Raw genomic sequence first — 13695 nt, 5'->3', positions numbered from 1 at the left:
GGAACCGTGTCATGGAATTCGCCTGTGCAAAGACTTCATTGTTTGTAGTATGATGTACCAATTGTTTGTAAGCCACTGGGTATATGTATTTTCTAAAGCGTTGTTTGAAGATTTTTTTAATTCCAGAGTTATCTTCTCTGATGGCATTTGGCTGTTCCTTCATCATGGTTCAACTGCTCTTGTGACTGGATTTTAGCCTTGGGGTTTAGTCTAGGACTTTGCTAATGTGGTTTTCAATGACATGATTGTGTTGCTGTTATACATCCTCAGTGTAACTCAGGTGGAGGCTACATTCCTTGACACCTTCCTGTCCATGAGCTGGTATGGTGCAGTCATCTCTGGTATACATTAACATGTTGGCCTGACTGTACCATTGTGCACATTGAGTGTTGAAGTGGTTTGCTTCAAGCTTTGTGTTGCTTCTTGTAAGTCATACAACCCATAGAGACATGGGTTCCTGCTGAGGCTTGCTGCCTTTTCCATTTGCGGGTAATGCTTTTGTGCATCTATGGCTTTGGCCTTTCATGTGTGAAATTATATTTTGTCCTGTCTCTTCCATTATTCTGCCTATGTTGACATGATGGAAATGAAGTGTAGTGTGCCTTGTCTGTGTAATCATACCACTTTTCCAGGTTTGCAAACTTCTTTCAGGTTTCAACATTTCATTAGTCAACCCTCTTGAGATATCTTGAGATATCTTCTTGAGTTGGGTTTTCCCACTTCTTGGGCAGTTTTCACAAATGGAGGCTGGTTTTCTTTTGATCCTTTAGTCCATTTGCTCTCCAATGTTGCCCACATTTTGACGTTTTCTTGGGTTTGACTGGGTATCCTGGTGGGTGTGTGGCATCATTTTGGCTTCCTGTCACCTGGGCTAATTACTGGAACAATCTGGTTCTTTAATTCTGATTTCTGTATGCATTAGAAAATTGCAAACGATGAGTTACAATAACGTGGCTGATGTGTGATCAAACCACACACCAGGAAATAGACGATGAAATTTTGGTCTGTCCTGGACCATTATCAAGTGGACAAATTACGTGATAATGGTTCAAGACGGACCGAAATGTCGTCGTCTTCATCTTCTTGTGTGTGATTTAGTCATCCATAGAAAATTGATTTGGGGAACATCAGAAGGGCCCTAGGTCTAAAATAGGGAGTAGAGTACTGTACTAACATGTTGAAATACAGTATTCTTTTCCGAGACGCTCTCTCGCATGTTCCAGTTTCTCCATTTTTGCCTAGATATTCCTGAGTGTGCTTGTGTGACTGGCACTTCAAATGTAGTACTGTATAGTATGTCTGATTCTCCAACCTTGCTATTGTGGTCTATACTGCCATCTAGTGGTGGTTGGAATAACACTTGGTTATTAACATGTAGTATGCAGAGCAATACGTGTTTTTTTTTTTTCATTGTCAATGATCACTTGCTGGAAAGACGAGGATTAAAATTTTTTTGGTTTTATGGCAACCTAAATTGGACTTCCCACACTTTCATTCATTCCTTAGCTACTTGAAAATATCATTAGAAATATTCCCTCCTGTGATGTGGGGAGAAAAGTCGATGTGTGCTTGGTGGTGGTGTGTATAGTGGGCCTGTATATAACTGTGTTTGCATTTCTAAAAAACGAATTTCTATATAAAAATAAAGGTAGCTTGGGGAAGCACTGTGGGACTGGTTCAGAAAAGTGCATAATGATACTGTACTGAACACCATATACTAAAGATTGTTTTTTTTTTTTTTTTTTTTTTTTTTACTATTATTAATAATGTGGTATGTAAGTTTTGTTTGACAATAAGCAGCTAAATTTGTTGTGTGTAAAAGTTGCTTTCATTTTAGTTCATAGCTATCACTATTGTTTGTTAACTATGTGGATTATAACCCAAAGCTTTGACAAATGGTTCTATTTTGGGGAAGTAGGGTTAAAGTACAGTACTCTGTTTGCTTCAGCATTTCATTGTTTTGAAATGTAATATAGTAATTTGCTAAATGAAGAATTTTGTTTTATATGCTGGTTGATATAATTGAAAGTTCAAATGTCTTCAGTATCAGGTTTTTAATGATTTTCAGTGGAGTCTCGACTACGATAGATCCGTTTTGGGATATTTCTCTGGATTTGGGACCGTGTCCCTATGGTACAAGCAAAGCAGACAAAACTGTTCCCACCTCTCTTGCAGATTGCTTAGATCGGTTTACTCGACCTGAGCACTTAGGTAAGTTCACTTGAAGGATGACCTTTACTATTAAATACCCTTGATACAGCTAGTACTGTATATCGAATTTGATAATTAATGAATTGTATGTAAAAAATATACGCATGCATGCATGCATGCATGCATGCATGCATACATAGTATAATTATATACAGTATACAGTATACTGTTACTCAAAAATTCACTGCCTGTGCAATATATGGATAACACCTTTATCTGCTTGAAACTTAAGATATATATCTGTTATATTTATAACAGGGTTTAAAAACAAAAATTAAATCAGTTGCAAGATATAACTTTAAACATTGATACGTCTCCCTTATTTATTGATTTTATTACGCTGGTGCGTTGCTCTTCAAAGAGACTTAAAGCCATATTTTTTGAGCAATGCTTTTCAGCATTGGATTCTTTGATGTGTGCTTGAAATGAATTTAAATCTCAGTTAACATTACATTCAATTATATAGACGAGTCGTGTTGTGTAATACGTACAATTTTTGTTATTTTAGGCAGCAGTGCAAAAATTAAATGTAGCGGGTGTCAAAGCTACCAAGAGTCCACAAAGCAACTTACTATGAAGAAACTTCCTATTGTGTGTAGTTTTCATCTCAAGGTAAGTGTTACATGTAATCAGTGTAGATGAAAAGTCACAATAACGTGGCTGTGAAAGCAAACCAATCAACCCATTTCAACATTTCTTTTTATCTATGGTTGTTGGGTTATTAATAAGTATGATATAGCGATGACTTCAAACACGATACATGAATCAATAGTTCATTCATATTGTTACACTGCTTTAAATTATAGTGTAACCTTACAACATGTTTACAGTTGTTAGTTACATGAATTGGGTAGGTTTGCACATGTGACTTGACCTACAGTAATGTTGGCTGATTTTAGAGTTTATAGTAAGAATATACATGTCTGACTTAAGACTCTTAATGATATATTTATTGACCTGATGACTCTGTTCTCTAAAATTTGGTTATTGTATTTTATCTACTCAATTTAGCTTATTCAGATCACACAGATAGGTTCTGCAATTCTTATCCGGAGACGCACATGCAATACTATTAAATACCTTCGCCATAATTTTGTGACCTAATGGCCGAATTCACACAATAAAATTAGTTAGTGTTTCTTAAGGATTTGGGGAAATTTATTACTGGACAATGTGCAGATACCTATATACTGTAACTCAAACTTTTAATGGATATTCGTTTCATTTTGGCACAGCGAGTGCTGAAGGTTTAATGTCTTGTGCCTGCCTGCTGTGTTAGTTATTGTGAATCGAAGGTTACATTACACATTAGAGAGATCTGGTCAGTACATCCAACCTGATAATATATGCATTATTGTGCCCTGGTCAGTACATTTAACCTGATATTTTATACTTTATTGTGCCCTGAGTAATGTTAAAACATTACTGTACACCAAAAGTGTGTGTGTGTGTATTTTCTTGAGCATATTTCATTCTGAGCATGGGTGAGGTGATGGGCCACAAAAGTGCTAATTATTTATACAGTATTTCTTAAAACGTGTCAATGTTTATTAAATAATTGAAACTCGCTGTTTAGATACCAAACAAAGCATTAAAGGTTGTTTGTTCAGATTTACTGGAATTCATTAATCATATTTTATACCTCGGTCATAGGTTTTGTTTTAAGAGATTAGATTTGTCATAAATTTCCTCACTTTCCTTCTGTATGACTTTGGGCATTCTTCCCTGCATGGCCATTAAATTGTCACATTATTTCATTGGGGGTTTGAATGCAACACTTTGTATATGCTGTGTACACGTATGCATTTTAGGGCCATTTATAATAAAGTATTGCTTAACCTGCATGGACCGTGTGGTCTAGACAAATGGGGAAAAACTGCTCATAATAGGATAATTGTCTGTTCTTTGAATAAAATTTTGGATTGTATCTGAATATTTTCTGAAGTGTACCCGTAATCAAAGAATGACAGGCTAGCAAGCAAACAATTGAGTTGACGGTATTGGTGAATTCCAGTTATCCAAAGTCCAGATAATGAGTTTTATTGTATGTAAAGAATTAGTCACAATAATGAGGCTGATCTTTGGTTGATCTGTGGAACAAATTATGTACTGGGTAACATAACAGATGTGGGACCATTCAATTGTTCCAACTGTTGGTTAGCATAAATGACAAGTTTGGGTGCATATAAATAAGGAGCAGTCTTGTATGGGCCAATAGGCCATCTGTGATTTCATTTATTCTTATCATCTAATGGTCTTAAATAACCCAATAACCCCTCACATGAAAATAAACAAAAGTGATGACATCGTAATCTATCCAGACTCGCTGATGTGGGTCCTAGGTAGTCCGAAATGTCTTCTTTATTTTGCATGTATTGGTTGGATTATTTATACTGTATACATATTTTATTGTCCTATACCATATTTTATGAAGCTGTTGTGGCTTTTACTGTCAAAATATCTCGTGTAATAATGCAAACTTTTTATTAACATTTTCAGAGATTTGAACATAGCAACAGGTTACACAAGAAGATTTCCACATTTATCTCCTTTCCTGAACATTTGGACATGACTCCATTTATGTCTAACAGAAGAAACAACAATAATAACCATAACGGTGTTACGACACATCCAACTGATATTAATAATAGGCAAGTTTGTATTTGTTTTAATGCATGTTTTATACAGCAGGAGAGGTGCACTGAAGTGTTTGACAAGTGCAAAGGTGCATTCACAAGTAACTAAAATTGATTTGTATAATTGCAAAAATAACTATAGAGGTAAAAATGTATTGTAGAAGAATAATAAAAGCTAATTTTTTTAAGTAGGCTTTGTTGTGTTGGCATCTCTGAAATTTGTGATTTTCAGATAGAAATGTTATGTAGTTGACATTTTTATTTAATAATGTAGGGAAACATGACTATAGTCTTTGGTATTCCTCTTATAATTTCACACATTTTTTATATTTTTTTTGCAGGTATTCTCTATTTGCAGTAGTAAATCATGTAGGGAACTTAGATGCCGGTCACTACACAGCGTATGTGCGTCAGCACCGCGACCAGTGGTACAAATGTGATGATCATATGATCACTCGAGCAACCATCCAGGATGTGCTTCAGAGTGAAGGGTTAGTAACGCTGAAATGGCACAACAGATGGAATTGTAATTTGGGCACTTAAGTGAGGTGTAGAACAGCAGAGTGGTGGTTGGTATGTCGGGTATTACAATGATTAGTCAGTCATGCATCATCATCATCAAAAGTAAAGGCTTTGCCAGGAGATGCCTTTCTTTGGTTGCTACACCCCCAGCATTGGGTAGGGTGGAGTAACTTCGTATGGAATCCCGGAAAGGGCTTTCTTGGTTAGATTTTACCCTGTCGTTCATTCTTGAATCTGCTTCCACTGTCGGTCATTGGGCTGCCATTGCTCTGTGTAGGTAATAAACTGCTCACTCTTATTACTTTCGCGGTCTGGCCTCTACAAGTTTTTGAGCGTAAATGTTGTGGGCTGTCCGCTCCACTCGTGGGTCACTCAGTTGTGGGAAGGTTTTATACAAATTTACATTTTAGTTATTAGTTTATGGCAATAAATTTGGTCTCAATGTTGGCAAATAAATTGTCTGGAGAATAGATGCAAAAACAAAAGAGAATTTATAGTAGTTTATGCTCCTCTCTGCTCATTCTTGAATGTAAACATAGGGTGCTTGGCAGGTCCTATTCAGCAGTATACAAAAACAAAAACTTGTACAAGAAAACGCTTACAATCATTTCATCTTTTTTGAGTTATTTGTTATTCTATAAATTTGGCATCAAAATGTTCACAAATGAATACTGTTAGAGAACAGATGCAAAAAAGTCTATTTATAATAGATTATGCAGGACAGCAATGATTATACAAATGATTTGTGAATAACAGTTGGCCTACTGTACGTGTTTTAGTGTCATCAGAATGAAAAAATGTTGTAAGTAATCTATTTCCCTTGGCTGCCCTCTTACTACTTTGATAGATGGCGGGAAACGGTTTTGGCTAGGTTGTGTGTCACTCACCTGTCGAGTTCTTGGTCACTTGCCAGAATGCTGTCCAAACTACAGTGTCCCTCTTATAGTTGTGAACTGCCTTGTAGAATGTCCTGATTTTTGGGACGAGTGTGTGTTTTGCTAATTTTTGATTATTACTTACTCTTTATATACACACACAATCATTTATATACAGTATTATTTGTATGTCTGAATGGGCTGAAACTTGTACAGTATTAGTATATACTATATATGTATACTATAAGAAAAATCCATATTTTTTGTCATAAAAAAAGAATGTGTTCCTTATTACATAGTACTTTTTCATCCTTTCTTGGCAATTGCCTTTATACCACATCAAGTGGAGAACAGAGTATTAATAGTGATGATATAGCTGTAGTAACCTTACAGATGGTCATTATTTCACTCGGAATCAATATACAGTTGCACAATTGCATTTTTTTTTTTTTTCAGATACCTCCTTTTTTATCACAAGCAAATACTAGAGTATGACTGAATGGCTTGCATGCAACAACCACTGGATATGATGAACTTCAACCTCTGTAATCTCAGCTGACTTCTGAACGTCTTCATTGTTATCCTGCTAACTTGGAATGGAATGCAGGGAATGCGTTTCATGGTAACCAACAGATCTGGTCATTCTGCAAGTTGTGACGACAAACCTATGAATGTAATTTATAAAATGACAACTCTTAGGAAAAAAAGATGTACCAAAGGTTCGTATAATGAAGCCAGTATAGACCTTGAGGAGGAAATTACTGCATTCAGGAGTGATAGCGGAATAGGTGGCAGAGATTTCAGAACATTTTGTAATTGCCTCTTTTTGTAGTTTGTACTATACTTGCAGAGGGAGACCAAAGGCTCTAGCTTTTGAAGATAATCAGGATGTCACAGTGTTTACTTTTTACTTTATATAGCTGAGGGATTTTCACCAAAGTTTGGTGATAATTTCAATCTTAATTTGTCTTCCATGACTTAACAGGAGGTAAAGGTGTAAATTGGATCTAGTCCTCAGTACATAAATGTTCCACTATGGTTCTGGAATGTAAACGCAAAAGGTTATCAGGTATTCCGAGCTTCTTAAGGTGATAGTAATAACAACTTACTTTCGTTGCAGATTGAAAGTAAGAATTAGGGCTTGGTGTTGAAGGTAGATATGGTGATCTCTTGGCAAAGGATCACTCTGCAACCACCACCATTGCTGGCCTATGTACTGTCAGTGCGTAGCTCTTAAAGTAAGCATTGGCACGTTGATCTATACGTCAGTCTTGGGCATAGCAGGTGTAAAAATGTCATGTAACTCGGTTGGGCAACTTTGTAGGATAATGCCATCAGCTTTCCATTTTGTTTCAAGGATGAGGAGCTGTTGAAAAGTTGTTCTAGGTATTGAGAAGCTATTGTTAGTTTAAGACTGCTGAATTTGCTAATTTTGAAGGAGTAACTTTATTAGTGCACACTCTTTTTAATAAAACCTCTGCTGACATGGTACATTAACTTTGGTTTTGCCTCTGATGGTATGAATGTTTTATACACTTCAAACAGTATTATGGGCATTTTGTGTGTACAGTTTATTTGTCATGTCCATGTCAAAAGTATATTCTTATTACTTACGTTGAATGACTACTTAAAACTACAGGTATTAAAAGCCAAAGTATGAGAAATTAAGGCCATATTACACTGCTATATTTTTTCTAATCTTGTGTACAACTTGAAGTATCATGCAAAAGAATATTGAGAAATGTTAAGGGTAACCGAATACCTTGAAAAATGATCTAAGTACAATAATTGTATTTTCCAAGTTGTACAGAAGATTAATGGATAGTATGGCCTTGCAACACAGCCCTCGGAATGTTTTGAGTCGCAGCAAGGTGCTCAAGCAGCGGCCTTGTTGAATGTATCACATTCAAAGGCATTAACATTGTCCCACCTCATGAGGCCGTAGTACAGTACAGTGCACAGATCATTTGTGTACAGAAAATACAGTGTAAGAGATGATTTGTGTGTAAATGTTGTCAGAAGTAATATTCATTTCTATGTTACCAGTGATTTGGAAAGCTGGCAATGGTATGTATGTATACATAAAGTATTGCATTAAGGTAATTATGCTGGTACTTTTAAAAGTCGGCCAATTCTATTTAGTTATACTTTGCCGATGATGGATTCTGCAAAGTATCATAGGGAACCTGCCGGCATCATTGCGTGCAATCCTCTAGAACTGTAAGTAGGCTTTTGTACTCTTTTTTGTAAATGCCTCTGGTTAGATAGTTACCATATTTTTCTTCTAATTGATACCTTTTGCACAGGACAGATTTAAGACTGTTAGGTGCTTTGTCACACAATTAGCTTTTAAAGTGTGTCAATCAAATATGGTAAGTCATGGTAATTGTCTCATGCTCTTGAATGTATGGATGTAGTTATGTATTCATTTAAAGTGATTCATCAAAAAAATTCCTCTCCGTGCGAACTTCATCACTACCTGAGTTTGACTAATGATTACGAATGACGTTAACTGACAGTGTAATGCAGTTGTAAGGGAATGGCACCTGTAAATTTGATGTGTGTGTATGTGTATGAATGTGAAGTTTGTATGTTTGGAAAATGTGTGTGACAAGAAAATGTTAAGGAATAATATTAATTTTAATTTGAAGTACATGTCAAAATTTGTAGGTAAAAGTGGTGTAGATTATGGTATGCTTGGAGAATGTGACAATCAACTGGCAGAGCTGGTTTAACTGAATTTGAAGTCTTAGTCTGTTTAATATTTTAAGTACAGTACTGGAATTAATCTTGACAAATATACTTTTATTAATTTTTGTTTTTAAACATTATATTTAGGGTTTAAAGTAAAAATCCTAACTTCTGAATAATTTTGATATGCAATATATTATTTTGGTAAACTCTATGGGGTCCTTTAAAGTTAGTCTATAGTTAAAAATAAGTTCAATAACTAGTGCTGGTAAGAAAACACGGTTGAACACACTCACGTAATTGCCTATTTTTATGGTTATCAAAAATCAAAACTGGTCGCCTTAACTTGGATATTAATGCCCATCCTAATTCTGGCTGCATTTCGTTCTGCAGCTTATAAATACTGGCTTTCTGGATTTCAAGATTAGTATTTTAAGATTGCAAATTGTTTATTTCCCGAGAGCTCGAGTTGACAGATTTTCACTTCTGGCATCTTGCACTAGCAAGATAAACATCCTCCCAGTGTTATAGTTGCACAGCGTAAAAAGTATGTGCAAAAATAAAAAAATTTATTGAGTAAATTTCAGGTAATCATCTGTGGGAATGAATTCACATTGCTTAGGCTGCAAATTGGGATGATTTCCTGCCCCTCAATAACACTGAATGGTATTGGAAATAGTCTGTATTGCAGTCATAAGTGTCTTAAAAGATTATTTGGTGAAGTGTTGGAAGTGTGTGTTGTAACTAAATTAATTTCTCTTTTTACGAATGGTGATTAAATTTATTATTGACACAGTTTGTGATTATACATGATATTTTAAATTATGTAATACCTGTATTTGCTTTTAGTTATTGTATTAGAACATTTTAATTTTTTTTGGCTTTAGCTAACTAAAACATCTCTAAGAGTGATTAAACTCCCAGGCTATTAAAAATAAAAACATTTAATTTGAAAGTATGTCAAATACTGTATAGTGGAATTAAGGGCTTGGGATCTGATTTACAGTCAGTAGAATTTATTCAATTGTTTAAATAAAATCAAGATGTTAAATATAAAATACAACTATTTTCTGTAATGTGGAACTAAATGCATATTAAATAGCATGTATTTGGCCATTATGGCCTTAACAGTAAATTACGTATTGCCAAATTTGACTTTATAGCAATTATTAGGGACCTTAATGTCCAGTCATTAATGTCAAATGCAGTGTCAGTATTTTGTATACTTTTAATGTCAGGTTTTTGCTGTTGCTATAAAGGGCTTTTCTATGTTCTTGCATTTATTCTGATGCTTTTAATGTTCCAGCTTGCTGAAATGATTCCAATGAATGAGTACGTTAGCAAAACATACATATCATTTTAAAGCGAGAAATTGAGGATTATGAAATCAACACCAGTATTCTTTACTGGATTGGGGAGGGAAAGAAGGAGAGTGAATGTGGAAAACATTTTTCCAGCCGTGAGCCAAGTGCATGCAAGATATATAAATGAGTGAAATGTGTGCGTGCAATAAAAAGTTGCGAATGAAAGGGTTCTAGATGCAGATTCTTTAGGTTCATATATTACTTTCCCCACCCCCCATGAGAAAACATGGCCGTGGTAGTGTTGCTGCAACGTGTTTTGTCATTTTCACTGTCTTCAGTGTTTTCTGCATTGAGATGGAATCCTTCCAAATCAACAACAGTTCCGGGGAAAACTTAATGTACAAATCTTTGAGAATCCGAGTCTTGATTTGGTTGTGAGCGAGAAGAGCGCGTGCAGCCTTAGCTTGTACTACCACCACCACGTGACCAGCCACTATCTGTGATAAATGCCAGGACACACTACCTGGCCCTCATGTCATGGCTCAGTCTTAATAAACTTAAGTCACAGTCTGCTTTAGTTTGATTTACTCTTACCACAATGTTGGGAAAATCAGCTTTTCTACTTTAATATTTAAATAAGCTGTTTACCATTTTATGTTGATCCCTCTTGTACACCACCGTGTGGCGAGGGGGTCATTTGCACACCATTGCTGGGCTGTCAAGGGTGGCTTCCTATTCATTAAACAACTGAATAGTTCTCCTTTATGGTGGAGAGGGCTTGCAAGCGACTCAGAGTCCATTGGGGGATGCTCTTACCATTCTGGGCATTGTATTGTATGTGCAAAGGAACCAATGTAGGGTTCCCGTTCAAGTCATCAGATCACTAACTGGAGGGGTTACGACCCCTTGCTTGTGGGGGTCGTCCTTGGTGGTGGGTTTGGATATCCGGGCTGGGGTTATCTTGAGATGATTTCAGGGCTTAGTGTCCCTGCGACCCGGTCCTCGACCAGGCCTCCACCCCAGGAAGCAGCCCGTAGCAGCTGTCTTAACTCCCAGGTACTAGGTAACAGGGGCATCAGGGTGAAAGAAACATTTTGCCCATTTGTCTCCGCCTCCACCGGGGATCGAACCCGGAACCTCTGGACTCTGAATCCGAAGCTCTGTCCACCCAGCTGTTAGGCGGGGGTGAGAGGGAGAAGTCTGCACCAATGTTGGAAAATGTACAATACAGTAGGATCTCTGTTGAAAAGTGAGTGCACAGCTTGGGACGACACCCTATCCTGCATTGGCCAATGCCCATTATCCCTCTCTGAGCTGGCAAGTGGCATCCTTTGGCTCCGAGGCCCAAACTTGGAAAAACATGGTAAACGAACGCTTCTCGAAATTGGGTAGTTTAATCCTTATTCACTAGTTTTACTGGAATACGGCCCGCCAATCTTTTAACTAGATGCACAATTACTGCTGAGTGAACAGAGGCATACAGTCAAGGACTAGCTAGGTTAGTCAAGTCTCCCAGCTAAGATACGAACCCAGGCTAAATCTCTGATCAGGGCGAGTGTGCGCCGCTAGTAACACTCCTCGGTGTATTGAGCTTGTATAAATAACTAGGCGACCACTTTTCAAACATTTGTTCGCCATAATCCTTACACTCGAACGTGTATAGGAATCTTAAAGTCGACGCGTTAATTGTACAACCCGTCATTTCGAATAGTACATCGCATTTTGACGAATAAATCCCCTACGGCCAAGAACTGGTGTACTAAAAATCACAAGAGGCTCGCAAAATTGCCGTAATGTTCCGTTTTATAATCGTGGGTCCTCTGGTTAAGTTCAGGCAATTTAATACAAGTTATTTAATTTAATACTTAGTTATTTAATCTAATTTAATACAAGCAATTTCTGCCCGAAATGCAGCGCGTACTAGTGGCTTTACAAGATTGTAAATACTATGCTATGTATTCTCACAAACCCAATGTACCTTCTTGTATATAAATAAATAAATACAGGAGTTTAGTGACGTTGTGAACGCTGGAGAGGACAGGCTAAATCGTGACTCCTTGTCATCCTTGAATGCACTCAACTCCAATTCAATTTCTTTATTATGAGCGGTGGTGTAAAGGATTACAGAGGCACATAATCGGTTCAGGAACTGAACCCTCTAGTTCGTTTAGCTAAGCAAATACTGTAACAATCTTTTGACGCTAGTTACAAAATTATTAATGTTATACAGTATATACATGTGTACACATACTCATACATGTGCATATATATACGTATACATGTATACATACACATACCTATTTAAATTAATCACCCACTCAAATACATCAATAATCTTTTGTCACAAGTGATTCAACAAGAGGCTCACAAGTCGCTATACAAGGAACTTTACATCTATGATGAGTCGCACAGTTAAACCCGTCCTCGACTCAAGTCCATTACATTCAGCGGTCGACCCCACAGACGCATTCATAAATTTTAACTTGCTGTTCATTCAAAACGGGAATTTTCTCAAGTATAAAATATTGTAATATATTGGCATATTGTGTATATATAGGCATAAGATAGGTTAGGTCAGGTGTTTAGGTTCTGTTGGCGATTATTTGTATTTGTAGTACGTGGGTGAAGCATTTATAGCGTTGTGATTCGAACAAAATTGGTCAGTGAAACACTTGTTCCGGATATGTTCGAACGTCAGCAGTTGAGTCGTGTGTAAACCGCTTTTCATTCATAAACAGGGGGTTTGGCGGGTGCATGGAATCACTTTTGGATCTTTGTTTGGAGGACGGGCTGCACAGTTACAAGTCTTGCTCCGAACGCAGGATAGAACTAATGAGCTAATCAGAATCTAATGAGCTAATCTTCATTTGCCCGTGAAGAGGCAATTGATTGCTGTCTTGGATTGTCTTTGAGCAGCCTGAGGACAATAAATTCCAGGAACATCAACAAAACCTAGTTGATTTGAGGTAAAGTAAAATTCACACCAGTTACACCCATCTATCATACACTCGAAATAATTTTCGAGTGTATCCTTATTGACTGCTAACCTTATTGATCATCCAATAAGGTTAGCAGACTTCTAGATGTTTCCACTGCTAGGCTTAGGCTCCGCTACAAGTGCCTTTGGGCGCTTCTCTACCTACTGATGTAGATTTAACTGTCAGCAGAACTATTCTCTCACACACGCACGCACCCATGGGAGCGTGCGTGCGCTCCCTTGTTTTCTCACATTCCAGCATCCGGGAATGGGCAGTCATGGAGTGGCAATTTTTGTGTGTTGTATTTCAAACCACAGTACAGAGATGCAAATCACTTCGAACATAAAACGGTTCGCCAACGAATCAAAAACCTGCATATAATGTATATAATCCAGTCTTAACCTAACAACACGGGTTTCAATTAGAAATCGAGCCAAGTGCATGTTTTGATCGCACACCGGGGAGGCAGCTGACCTCT

General features: G+C 37.0%; 1 protein-coding gene across 1 annotated transcript in view; it reads left to right on the top strand.

Moving 5' to 3' along the window:
- Nucleotides 1-10809, top strand: part of not (ubiquitin carboxyl-terminal hydrolase nonstop) — a 28696-nt gene extending 17887 nt beyond the window's left edge. The window contains exons 7-11 of the mRNA XM_045729814.2: nt 2069-2211; nt 2720-2823; nt 4711-4862; nt 5189-5338; nt 6701-10809. Of these exons, the coding sequence (XP_045585770.1) occupies nt 2069-2211; nt 2720-2823; nt 4711-4862; nt 5189-5338; nt 6701-6743 (592 nt within the window). The 3' untranslated portion in view covers nt 6744-10809. The remainder of the gene's footprint in view (nt 1-2068; nt 2212-2719; nt 2824-4710; nt 4863-5188; nt 5339-6700) is intronic.
- Nucleotides 10810-13695: the final 2886 nt, after the last annotated feature.

Source organism: Procambarus clarkii, chromosome 70 (assembly GCF_040958095.1).
Source record: "Procambarus clarkii isolate CNS0578487 chromosome 70, FALCON_Pclarkii_2.0, whole genome shotgun sequence".
Lineage (NCBI taxonomy): Eukaryota > Metazoa > Arthropoda > Malacostraca > Decapoda > Cambaridae > Procambarus > Procambarus clarkii.
Note: the sequence above shows the minus strand (reverse complement) of the source record. Positions and strands in the feature narration are given on the sequence as shown.